Source organism: Melozone crissalis, unplaced genomic scaffold (assembly GCF_028551555.1).
Source record: "Melozone crissalis strain CALT ecotype California unplaced genomic scaffold, PUWL_Pcris_2 ptg000247l_1, whole genome shotgun sequence".
NCBI lineage: Eukaryota > Metazoa > Chordata > Aves > Passeriformes > Passerellidae > Melozone > Melozone crissalis.
In genome coordinates, this window is record NW_026536006.1 from 609,450 (window position 1) to 622,347 (window position 12,898).

The 12,898-nt window shown below is 52.1% G+C and overlaps 1 protein-coding gene across 7 annotated transcripts in view; it reads left to right on the forward strand.

The window, feature by feature from the left end:
• The window catches only part of ANK1 (ankyrin 1), a 68,816-nt gene that overhangs the window by 32,180 nt on the left and 23,738 nt on the right, over positions 1 to 12,898 (forward strand). For all 7 annotated transcript variants that reach the window (XM_054294421.1, XM_054294424.1, XM_054294426.1 and 4 more), the window contains exons 3-16: positions 2,707 to 2,805; positions 4,156 to 4,254; positions 4,971 to 5,069; positions 5,561 to 5,746; positions 5,862 to 5,960; positions 6,207 to 6,305; positions 6,575 to 6,673; positions 7,675 to 7,872; positions 8,367 to 8,465; positions 8,788 to 8,886; positions 9,088 to 9,186; positions 10,015 to 10,212; positions 10,376 to 10,474; positions 10,558 to 10,656. In XM_054294421.1, coding sequence (XP_054150396.1) covers positions 2,707 to 2,805; positions 4,156 to 4,254; positions 4,971 to 5,069; positions 5,561 to 5,746; positions 5,862 to 5,960; positions 6,207 to 6,305; positions 6,575 to 6,673; positions 7,675 to 7,872; positions 8,367 to 8,465; positions 8,788 to 8,886; positions 9,088 to 9,186; positions 10,015 to 10,212; positions 10,376 to 10,474; positions 10,558 to 10,656 — 1,671 coding nt within the window. The remainder of the gene's footprint in view (positions 1 to 2,706; positions 2,806 to 4,155; positions 4,255 to 4,970; positions 5,070 to 5,560; positions 5,747 to 5,861; positions 5,961 to 6,206; positions 6,306 to 6,574; positions 6,674 to 7,674; positions 7,873 to 8,366; positions 8,466 to 8,787; positions 8,887 to 9,087; positions 9,187 to 10,014; positions 10,213 to 10,375; positions 10,475 to 10,557; positions 10,657 to 12,898) is intronic.

The window sequence follows — 12,898 nt, forward strand, 5'->3', positions numbered from 1 at the left end:
CTGGCTCAAGTTCTGAGACCTTGACATGCCATCTGACCTTCATCCCGCCGACTCCACCTCCTCCACGGCTGCACCAGTGTCTCCATCACTCACCTTCCATGTTCCCCAATTCCAGCACTCTCCCATCTCATCCATCGAGGAGCTGCAGGATGAGGATGAGTGCCAGGACCCTCACCAGCATCGTGGTGGCACCTGGGTGCCCAGGACATGGTCATTGTTGGGGTGGCCAGTCCTGATGGGCAGCTTAGTTGGGACAGCCAAAGTGTGAAGTCTCTGTTTTATTCTTCAGGGCTGCATTTGGCACATTGGTAGCTACTGACTGGGATTTCTGGGAATTATTTGCAGCATTCAGTGAGGAAAATACAGCACCTTTCAAACTGTGCACATCCTGTGGCAGTTTGGGGTCGGATGAGCTGTCAGGACAAAGCAAACGTGCAAAACAGCCTGGATTGCTCCTGGAGCAGAAGAACCAATGGGCCAGCAATGGAAACAGTCCTCTGTGATTGCTGCACAGATATTTGTTATAGCTTAATGATTTTTCACAGATTTATAGCATTCAAAAGGTTATTTGTGAATATTTTGCATAAAAGGTTTTATGGGCTGGGGGAGCAGCGGAGCATCTGTGGTCTTGCTCTCCATTTGTTGGTTATGTGAGTGTAACTGAGAAAAAACTGCATGTCTGTGGCCACTTATCACTTATATGATTTGTGAGGTGTTATTATAATCAGTGATTATCTGTTTGGGGCTGTGTAGGTGTGCCTTTGCCAAAGAAATGGAGTTTGGCCAAAGATGGACTCAGAGTGGTCAGACATGGATGGGGAGCACTGCCTTTCAGTGTTCTGAGGGTTTTACAGCATTCCCACCCTATCTCCCCTTGGAAGCAAACCTTTTTTCCTTGAGGCTTGATGAAACTGTGGTGTTGGTGTGAAGGAAGCGTGTGGGTTTTTAGATTTTTGCTCATTGTGCTGTAATCAGAGTTGAGCAAAAGAATCTGTGACTCTTCAGCTACGTTCCAGCTACTTTTCCTTTTCTGGGCAAATGATGCTTTGAGTGAGAAAGAGTGGAAAACCTTTCTGCAGTCTGACAGCACTCCTGAAGCAGTTCTGAGTTTAACTGGAGTGCTGAGGGCTGGAACTGAGCCTCCCTGGGCATTTTCCTGCTCCCCTGCCAATATTTAGGTGGGGATGAAGCATTTCTGTGAAGTGACCTTCCAAACAGGAGTTGAAACTCATGGTTGGAAGGTGGAGTATTTGGGCAGGAATCCCTATACCATGCACCAACACTGTGTAGGGGTGAGTAAACCTGGCATATCCACCTGGGAGAAGTGAGGTACAAGGAGAAAAAGTGAAAATGCCCACAGGTATTTAACCTCTTCTCCAGCAAATATCCCAGCCCTTTTGTTCACATGTGGGAAGTGGCAGAAATAACGGAGCAGAAGCTGTCTTAGTAGACGTCATCATCATCATCATCATCATCAGTCATCATCATCATCATCCTTGAGGGTGCTGTCTGACCTGGCACCCCTCCTTCTGACAGCCTGGGGATGCTAAAGGGGCATTGGCCAGTGCTCTGCTCTTCAGGCTCCATGTGTAGGAAAAAAGCAAGCTAAACTGGGGCAGAGATGTTCCTGAGAAATCATTTGAGCTCTCTGGGAGCTTTCTGGAACCAGTGACCCAGCCAACACCTTCTCTACTCTGTTTGCTGCAGCTGAAATCTGGGGGAACAAAGCCCACCATGGGCTGCAGAACAAGGTGCTGGTGGGCACTCTGAAAGCCAGGGAGAAGCCAGCTTCTGGCCTGGAGGCTCACAAACTACTGAGAATTAAATAATTAAATTTGGCTGCTGCTTGATGAAATCATTGCCCTAAGCAGGGATTCTCACTGCACACCTGTTAAAGGTTAAGGTTTGTATGTGCACTCACACAGCAGTTGTGGTGCGTCCTTGCTCTGGACTGTGCACAAAGCTCAGCTCTGTGCTTCAGGAGTGAAAAAACCTGACTGTGAGGAGGGGAAAAGTCACTTGAGCAAAGACACAAAGGATGTGCCACGAGCAGGGAGGGCTGAAGCAGCTCCTGTGCCTCCAGCACGCAAACACTGAGCTGTGGTTCCACCCATCCGTCCATAGGAAATTGCCAACGTGGGCTGCATGGTTTGCTCATGGAGAAGCCTCCAGCATTACTCAGCAGCCCAGTGCTCAGCTGTGTGAGGTTTTCCTGGCAGCATGGAGCTGTTGGTTGTGGCTATAGGACACGAAAAAACACAACTGCACACTGCTGTTCTCAAGGTGAAGAAAAGGGAAGTTTATTTTCTGACTCCAGCATTTATAGTTTTCCAAAAGCGACAGCGGATTGGAGGGTGACAGTGCCACCTCTCCAATGACACTGGTCAAACCAACAGTTTATCAACTTTCTCTTCTTCCATAAAGGAATGCAAAACAATGAGTTATTTACAGAAAGCGTGTGAGAGCGTTCACTACAAGAATGTCAACATCAGAAGGCTTAGAAAAACTTAATAAACCAGGGTGACACTTGGTGGCACCATGGCCGGTGCTGGATGTCAGTGCAGGGCTCAAGGACAGGGAAATCACTCCTGACCCCACCAGCCTGGACTTTCCCCAGCACAGGAGCTCAGAGTAGGGTGCTCCCCATAGAGCTCCATCCCCAGGTGATGATGGCTGATTCCCCTTTCCCACCTTTGCTCCCTGCAGAACGGGCTGAACGCCCTGCACCTGGCCTCCAAGGAGGGCCACGTCAAAATGGTGGTGGAGCTGCTGCACAAGGAGATCGTCCTGGAGACCACGACCAAGGTAAGGACAGGGAAGCCTGGCCATGCTGCTCACAGCTCTGCACACTGCCTGCGCTGCCAGGAACACCAGGAGCTGAGCAGTGATCATGGTGTTTGCTGTCAGCCCCTGTGACCGTGTTCACAGGGGTTCTTGGATGAGGGAAGAGACGAGGATCTGACTCCATGTTTCAGAAGGCTTGATTTATTATTTTATGATATATATTACATTAAAACTATACTAAAAGAATAGAAGAAAAGGTTCTCAGAAGGTTAGCTAAGAATAGAATAGAATAGAATAGAATAGAAAGGAATGATAACAAAGGTTTGTGACTCGGACAGAAAGTCCAAGCCAGCTGACTGTGATTGGCCATTAATTAGAAACAACCACATGAGACCAATCACAGATGCACCTGTTGCATTCCACAGCAGCAGATAATAATTTTTTACATTTTGTTCCTGAGGCCTCCCAGCTTCTCAGGAGGAAAAACCCTAAGGAAAGGATTTTCCATAAAACATGTCTGTGACAAGCCCCCAGAGTGACTGTGTCATTGGCAGTGCTGCTGGGCTGGGCCCCAGGACCAGGCTCTGCTTTTGGCACAGGTTTGGCATCTTTTGGTGGGTGAGAGGTGCCTCTCCCCTGTGGACTTCAGAGAGGAGGAGCATAAACCACAGCATGGGCTATTCCTGCCTTACCAGCATCTCCTGGGCTGGTCCTGCCTTACCAGCATCTCCTCCAGGCTCTGCCCCGCACGTTCCGGCCCTGAGATGGCCTCAATCCCATTGTCACAAGCCTGGAGAGCTCTGGTGCTCTGTAAATAACATATTGTTCTCTCAAGCATCACCACAGCAGGTGTGGTTTTTCTCTTGATGGCAAGCAGGGCTGGCAAAGGAGCAGCCTCCAGCACGGGCTGAAGGGCTGTGAGAACAGGGGGAGGCTCAGTTGCCACCTCCCTGGCGCTCTCAGGACACAGAGCAGGAGCTGGCATTGTGCCACACCACCCAAAGGCACGAGCCAGGGGAGCCTGTGTGTGCATTTCCATCATCCCTGTGCTATCTGCTGGCATGCCTCGGCTGCCAGGGCGCACACTGCAGCACTGCCAGCTCAGCTCCCCCGTCCTCCCCCCTCTGCTCATCTCACAGCACCTGACAGTGCACACAGCTCCTGCTGCCAGCAACTTCATGGGAGGGATGAAATCACTCTGTTCCTCCATGGCCAGCAAAACGGGGAGGGTGGCTGGTTGGCTTACAGCAGGGATGGCACATGCAGTGAGAGCTGCATGCCTTTCTAAAGGGTTTTAGCATGTCAGGCCCACCTTTCCCTGGCATCCTGGGTTGCTTCAGCCCCTGAGGGCTGCTCTGTGGTGTCTTTCAGAAGGGAAACACAGCCCTGCACATCGCTGCCTTGGCTGGACAGCAGGACGTGGTCCGGGAGCTGGTGAACTATGGGGCCAACGTCAATGCACAGTCCCAGGTAGGGTGAGCTGCTCTGGCACAGGGAGGCACAAATGTGTGTGATGGTGGTGTCCTCGTGGTGGGAACTGGGCCCAGCTGGGGCATTTCAGCAGCCCTTTCCCTCAATTCCAGCAATTTCCCTCCAGTCTTGTTCAGCAGCAAGGACTTTCCATCAATTCCAGCAATTTCCCCTCCAGTCTTGTTCAGGGCTGCTCTGCCGGGCTCCTGAAAAGAGACAAGTGTGCAAATGGTGTGGAGGGATCCTGAGGCTCATGGAGATACCAGTGGGGTCTCTGTTGAGGGAATCCCTGTGAACACATACCAGAGTGCTGAATTTATCCTGGGAGGGCTCGCGGCCTCCCTGGCAAAGCTCTGAGATCTCCAGCAGCCCCTGCAGTTAACACACTGTGCTTCTCTTCCTTGGGCCTGGTAGGGCTGAAAGCTCTTCAGGTGTTTCCTGATAGCAGAATTGTCCCTGAAGCCAGGGACAATACCTGCAGTGTCTCCTATAAGGTGACTCTTACAAAGCACTGCTTGTTTCTGGATACGTGGGCTCCATCTCTCTGTGATTGTTCCCCTATTGCCAGTTTTTTCTTCTTTTTCACCCCCACAATGGACACTTCTTCCCCTGTTCACTGACCTGGGAGAGTGGGTGTTGATGGGGGTATAAATCTTCAAAGAACTCAGGAAACACAAGGAAGAGTTGTGTTGATGTCCATGGCCCTGTGTTTGCAGAAAGGCTTCACACCTCTGTACATGGCAGCACAGGAGAACCACCTGGAGGTTGTGAAGTTCTTGCTGGAAAATGGAGCCAACCAGAACGTGGCCACAGAGGTGAGATGTGACCGTGGTCACAAGGGTTTGTGGATTGGGGAAGAGACGAGGATCTGACTCTGTGTTTCAGAAGGCTTGATTTATTATTTTATGATATATATTGCATTAAAACTATGCTAAAAGAAGACAAGGTTTCACCAGAAGGCTAGATAAGAATAGAATAGAAAGGAATGATAACAAAGGTTTGTGGCTGGGACTGGGCTGTGATTGGCCATTAATTAGAAACAACCACATGAGACCAATCCCAGATGCACCTGTTGCATCCCACAGCAGCAGATAACCATTGTTTACACTTTGTTCCTGAGGCCTCCCAGCTTCTCAGGAGGAAAAATCCTAAGGAAAGGATTTTCCATAAGAGATGGGTGTGACAGTAAGACCCTTGGGGAGGAGCCCGTGGCCCTGACTGAGGGATGCAGTCCCTGGCTGATGTAGTAGCCCCATGGCTGGGTCCTGCCATGGCTGCTTGATTCTCTCCCTTCTCCTTGGCACAGGATGGCTTCACCCCACTGGCTGTGGCTCTCCAGCAAGGGCATGAGAACGTGGTTGCCCACCTCATCAACTACGGGACGAAGGGCAAGGTGCGCCTGCCTGCCCTGCACATCGCAGCGCGCAATGACGACACGCGCACGGCGGCCGTGCTGCTGCAGAACGACCCCAACGCTGACGTCCTCTCCAAGGTGGGGGCTTTCCCTCTGCTCTCTCTGGCAGAGCAGCAGCTCGGCGTGCTGTATTTATCCCTAGTTTCAGCAGGGAGCGTGTGCCTGGCTGGCTGATCCCTCCTTCTCTCCCTAGACCGGATTCACCCCTTTGCACATTGCAGCCCACTATGAGAATCTCAGCGTGGCGCAGTTGCTGCTGAACCGTGGGGCCAGTGTCAACTTCACACCCCAGGTGAGTGCAGAGAGGGAGGGCACTGTGGTTTGTGCTGCTCCAGCACCAGAGGAGGATGCTGTGCCTCTTTATCCATGCAGCAGCTGCCAGGGCATGCCATAGCTGCACTGCCCTGTTAAACAAGCTGTTCCCAGTGTTGTTCCTGCGCAGAGATGCAGCTCTCCCTGCCCTCTCTCCTTTGTTTGTTGCCTCATTGAAGGAGGAGGGAGTGCTCCTTCCTGAGAGACTGTTCATTCCTCCTGACAGAATGGGATCACTCCCCTGCACATCGCGTCCCGCCGGGGCAACATCATCATGGTGCGGCTGCTGCTGGACCGTGGGGCCCAGATAGAGACCAGGACCAAGGTGAGAGCACTCCGAGCACTGCCACCTCCCTCCCTGGGCTCCCTGTGCCCAGTGCTCACCCTGCAAACGCCCTGCTGGCACTGGGAGAGCTCTCTGGTGTACTAAGGGGATGGAGCAGATTTTTGGAGAAGGCTGCATGGCTACAAAGGCGTGCCCTGGGAGCTGAGGTTTTGCCTTATTTTTCAGACAAAGTCCCTGTTAGCCCTCTAGCTGAGTGAACCCTGCCCTTCCATGCCACACTGAGCCCCTGAACCCTCCTCTCTCCCCAGGATGAGCTGACCCCTCTCCACTGTGCAGCGCGCAATGGACACGTGAGGATTGCAGAGATCCTCCTGGACCACGGGGCTCCCATTCAAGCCAAAACCAAGGTACCCAGTGGCTTGGTGCCAGGTCCCTTGGGGTAACAAGCTGTGCACAGTTGCTGGATGGCACCCATCACTGGCCTGAGGCTTTTTTTGCCCTGATGAGGGGTACGAAGCTTCCTGCCCTATTTGGCCCTAGCTGGAGTCCTTTGCCTTGAGGATCTGCTCCATGGTTCTCCATGGTTGCAGAATGGAGAATGGTTGCAGAGTTGTCTCCCATCCACATGGCAGGCCAGGGTGACCACCTGGACTGCAGGGTGGGATGCCTGGACCCCTGGTGGTCCAGTAAGGCAGGGGCAGGGCGGGATGCCTGGACCCCTGGAGGCCCATTCCTTAGGCTCTTCTCCATGGTTCTCCATGGTTCTCTGTGGTTCTCCATGGTTCTCCATGGTTCTCCATGGCTCTCCATGTTTCTCCATGGTTCTCCATGGCTCTCCATGTTTCTCCATGGTTCTCTGTGGTTCTCCATGGTTCTCCGTGGTTGCAGAATGGCTTGTCACCCATCCACATGGCAGCCCAGGGTGGCCACCTGGACTGCAGGGCGGGATGCCTGGACCCTTGGTGGCCCAGCGTTCAGGCTCTGCTCCATGGTTCTCCATGGTTCTCCATGGCTCTCCGTGGTTCACCATGGTTCTCCATGGCTCTCCGTGGTTCTCCATAGTTCTCCGTGGTTCTCCATGGCTCTCCATGGTTCTCCATGGTTGCAGACTGGCTTGTCACCCATCCACATGGCAGCCCAGGGTGACCACTTGGACTGCAGGGCGGGATGCCTGGACCCGTGGTGGCCCATTCCTTAGGCTCTTCTCCATGGTTCTCCGTGGTTCTCCGTGGTTCTCCATGGTTCTCCATGGTTCTCCATGGCTCTCTGTGGTTCTCCATGGTTCTCCACGATTCTCCATGGTTCTCCGTGGTTCTCCATGGCTCTCCGTGGTTCTCCGTGGCTCTCCACGGCTCTCCACGGTTCTCCATGGTTCTCCATGGCTCTCCATGTTTCTCCGTGGTTGCAGAATGGCCTGTCGCCCATCCACATGGCGGCCCAGGGCGACCACCTGGACTGCGTGCGCCTGCTGCTGCAGTACAGCGCCGACATCGACGACATCACCCTGGACCACCTGACGCCCCTGCACGTGGCCGCTCACTGCGGGCACCACCGCGTGGCCAAGCTGCTGCTGGAGAAGGGGGCCAAGCCCAACTCCCGAGCCCTGGTGAGGAACGGAGGGTGGGTGGGCTGTGACGGTGTTCACAGGGGTGTCAGGTTGAGGGACAAGACTTTATGTTTTAGAGGATTTGACTTTATGTTTTAGAAGGCTTGATTTATTATTTTATGATGTATATTACATTAAAACTATACTAAAAGAATAGAAGAAAGGGTTTCTTCAGAAGGCTAGCTAAGAATAGAATAGTAAGGAATGATAACAAAGGTTTGTGGTTCAGACTCTCTGTCTGAGCCAGCTGACTGTGATTGGCCATTAATTAGAAACAACTAACATGAGACCAATTATAGATCGACGTATTGCATTCCACAGCAGCAGATAACCAATGTTTACATTTTGTTCTTGAGGCTTCTCAGCTTCTCAAGAGGAAAAATCTTTTAAAAAAGGATTTTTCATAAAAGATGTCTGCGACAGTGGGCAGGCTGGGCCAAAGCGGAGGGAGTTCATACAAATGACTGTCTGTCTGTCTGTCTGTCTGTCTGCAGAATGGCTTCACACCCCTCCATATTGCCTGCAAGAAAAACCACATCCGAGTGATGGAGCTGCTGCTGAAGACGGGTGCCTCCATTGATGCTGTCACAGAGGTAGGTGGGCTGAGCCCACCCTCAGCTCTCTTGATTCTGCATGTGTGGCAGATGTGTAGTCCCTGTTGCTTCTGCCATACCCCCAGCACCTTTCTTGGTGCTCTTTGCAGCTCAGATTTAGTCTGGCAGCATCATCATGAAGGGCAAGGAGATGCAGGGGACACAGCAGCTCCCTGTGTTTCCTCCTCAATCACCTGCCAGGCTCCTAGGGCAGATGGGGACTCAGATTTTACCTGTCCTGGGGAGAAGGAGGAGGGGACAGTAGGAGATATCGCCAAGGCCATAAGTCCCATCTTGATTTCTGTCCCCTTTCTCTTCACAGTCCGGCCTGACCCCCCTGCATGTGGCTGCCTTCATGGGACACCTGCCCATCGTCAAGACTCTGCTGCAGCGTGGAGCCTCTCCCAACGTGTCCAACGTGGTGAGTCCCACCCTGGCTGGGGCTTTGGGAGCTCAGCTTACTGGGGTTCAGCAAGATATCCAGGTCCTGCACCCTCTGCTCACCTGAGCAGTCCCTGGTGCCTTCTGCTTTGTGCTGGCACTGCTCTCCTTTGTTCAGAATGACTGCAGGATGGCATTTCCCCTCCTTTGGCCTCACCACTTTGTCCTGTCTTTGGCGCAGAAAGTAGAGACTCCTCTGCACATGGCAGCCAGAGCTGGGCACACAGACGTGGCAAAGTACCTGCTGCAGAACAAAGCCAAAGCCAATGCCAAGGCCAAGGTAGGTGCAGAGGATAATCAGCTGTGTGATAATCACCTCTGGAAACAGCTGGTGCTGGGTTCCTTTGCTGTGCCTAGAGCAGGGCTGGGATCCCTTTGGCATCACAAGAAGGGACTGCTCTGCCCAGACTGTTGGGAAGGATGAAAGTTTGGCAAGAAAGTCTCACAGATACGTGTGCTTAGCAGAAAGATTTTTAAATGTAGAGTCTGATGAAAGAATAGAGTGTGGAAACAAGTTTTGATATTGAAGAAAAGAATTTCTGAGCCAGTCTTGCTGGCTAACCAAGGAGGCAAAGGGTGTGTTAGTTCGATATTTTTATAGCTTAGTGCAAAAGATAAACCCACCCCAAACAAGATGTTTTTACCAAGCAGAAAGCACAGGCAAACAAGTCAGCAAAGTTACAAGTAGGAAAAAAGTCTCAGAATTTTCCGCTGCAAGAAAACCGAAAACCAACTTCTAGCTTAAACTGTAATGCACTGACTTTTAGTGATTGGAGAACAGTAACATGAATATGGTAATTACAGTAGTTATGATAGGCTATAGATAATAGTTAAGGTATAGATTGATTCTGCTGTATTAAGATGCTAAGCAAAGTATATAATGCAATGTAACCAAAAGAAAAGTTTATAAAGCAATGTAACCAAAACCAGAGGGTCTCCAGGCCTGCCTGCAGCTGGAGCTGACAGCTGTGGGCACAGCTCTGTCACCCACGACCCCGGACTGCTGTAACCTCTCAGACAGAATAAACTGCATTTTGGAGAGCCCCCTAGAGTCCCACATCTCTCATTTAAGCTCTCACACCAGACAGCTCCTTTGCCCCCCTCACAGGACGACCAGACTCCTCTGCACTGCGCTGCACGCATCGGCCACACTGGCATGGTCAAACTCCTCCTGGAGAACAACGCCAACCCCAACCTGGCCACCACGGCAGGGCACACGCCCCTGCACATCACTGCCAGAGAGGGGCACATGGACACAGCCCAGGCCCTGCTGGAGAAGGGAGCCTCACAGACCTGCATGACCAAGGTAGGCTGCTGAGCCCAGTGCTGCGGGAGGCACGGCCCAGCTGGGGCAAGGCTGGTGGCACGGTGTCCCTGTGGCAGGAGGGGCAGCCTCCTCCTGTGTTGCAGCAGGTGCCAGCACTCTCCTTCATCTCTGCCACCCTGTGATGGGCTGCCTTTCTCCTCAGAAAGGATTTACCCCTCTCCACGTTGCAGCCAAGTATGGAAAGGTGGATGTGGCAGAGTTGCTGCTGGCGCATGATGCTCAGCCCAATGCAGCGGGGAAGGTGAGAGCTGCTCCAGTGGGAGGGGTGGTCTCGTGTGGGGAGAGGCTCTGTCTCACCTGCCTGCCCTCTCTGCCCCACTACAGAATGGCCTGACTCCACTGCACGTGGCTGTGCACCACAACAACCTGGAGATCGTCAGGCTGCTGCTTCCCAAGGGCAGCTCCCCACACAACTCAGCCTGGGTAAGTCTGAGCTGGGCTTCCCTGGGCATGTGGGCATGTGGGGATTTGGGGATGTGGGGATGTGGGATTTGGGGATGTGGGATTTGGGGATGTGGGGATATGGGGATGTGGGGTATGACTGTGTTCACAGGGGTCTCAGACTGAGGGAAGAGACGAGGATCTGACTCCATGTTTCAGAAGGCTTGATTTATTATTGCATTATATATATTACATTAAAACTATACTAAAAGAATAGAAGAAAGGATTTCATCAGAAGGCTCACTAAGAATGGAATGGGATGGAATGGAATGGAATGGAATAGAATAGAATAGAATAGAATAGAATAGAATAGAATAGAATAGAATAGAATAGAATAGCAAAGAATGATAACAAAGGCTTGTGTCTCAGACTCTCTGTCCGAGCCAGCTGACTGTGATTGGCCATTAATTAGAAACAACCACATGAGACCAATCACAGATGCACCTGTTGCATTCCACAGCAGCAGATAATCAATGTTTACATTTTGTTCCTGAGGCCTCCCAGCTTCTCAGGAGGAAAAATCCTTAGGAAAGGATTTTTCATGAAAAGATGTCTGTGACAGTGGGGATGTGGGGATGTGAGAATGTGGGGATTGGGTGATATGGGATGTGGGGATGTCGGGATGTGAGGATATGGGATATGGGGATTTGGGGATGTAGGGGTGTGGAGATGTGGGGATTGGGGGATATGGGGATATGGGGATGTGGGGATGTGGGATGTGCTCTGTGTCCAGTGCCAGCCTGGGGCCAGCATTGCCCCACAACCCTGGCACTCAGGGAATGCACGAGGGACTGATCAGCACCAGGCTCTCTCCATGAGGCACACTGATGTCCTCAGAGCAGGTGGAGCAGGCAGGCAGGGTGCCAGGCAATGGTCCTGCTCCAGCAGCTAGGCTGTGTCAGGCATGGCCCTGCTAGCAGCATGCTGGCTGCTGCGTGGGGAACGTGTTTCCATGGCAAGTCCTGCAGAGCAGCGCTGCAGTCTGGCAGCTTGGGAAAGCACAGGCAAATGTTTGCATGCAGCTATGAAGCAGTGAGTCAGAAAACCCACAGGCTTGCGAGAGCTCTGAGCCTGAGCGTGGCGAGCAGCATCTCCCCACAGAGCCCACCAGCAGGCGCCTTGCCTGCCGAGCTGTTTGCAAAAGCTGCATCCTCAAAACAGCCAAGTGGCTGCTGGTGCCAGCCCTCCCCATCTGGCACTTCCCTCTCCCCCGTGCAGACAGGCTGGTGAGAGGAATGGGGGATTTGTCTTTACAAACAAGCTGTGGGTCTGCTGGGAGATAAAACCAGCGCTGGGTGATGAAAGAAGCAAGGGGAAGGATTCCACTGATTGATGAATGGAAGAATATATTTGCTTTTGCAAATAAACTTTAGCTTTGCTGGTAAATGAAATTAGACATTGAAAGATGAAAGAAACAATGGGGAAAACCCCTAAATTCCATAAGAATTAAAAATTGAAAGGGAGGGTTGTACATTAGAGGGAAATCTTCGGGATCAGGCGTTTTGGGAAGTCTGAACCTCTCAAGTACCTCAGAAATGGGAAGAAAAACCCATAAATTCTGTAAGAATTAAAAACTAAAAGGAGGGTTGTACCTTAGAGGGAAATCTTTGGGATCAGGTGTTCTGGGGAGCTGAAACTCTCAAGTACCTCAGAAATGGGGAAAAACCCCTAAATTCTGTAAGAATTAAAAATTAGGGGGAGGGTTTTACATTAGAGGGAAGTCTTCGGGATTAGGTTTTGGGGAGTCTGAAACTCTCAAGCACCTCAGCCAATGGGGAAAGAGAGAAGGGAAATGTGGCTGGAAATTGGGATAAAAAGGGAGGCTGCATCCTCCAATAATTGGAGAGACCCCAGGGGATGCCCCATGGCCTCTGCCTTGATTGGAATAAAGTCAAAGGACTCCTCTGTCTCCTTTTTGGACACAACCCTCTGGTGTTTGTGGGTTAATTTCCCTGGCACGGGGCAGGTGCCGGTGCCAGCCCGCGGTGTGCCTGTGTCAGTGCCAGCCTGTGTGCCAGCCGGGCAGCGGGTGCTGCCAGCTGCTCCGCTCTGCTCTGCTCTGCAGCACGGGCACGGCCCGAGGCCCTGCAGGCTCTGCCTGAATGCTGGTGCTGTGTGCTGCTTCCTGATCCCTGTGTGCTGGGATTTTAGCTCCACACCTCAGCCAGGCTCATCCCTGTGTCTGCCCCAGGAGGGTGCACGTTGTCGTTATGCTGTGACGGTG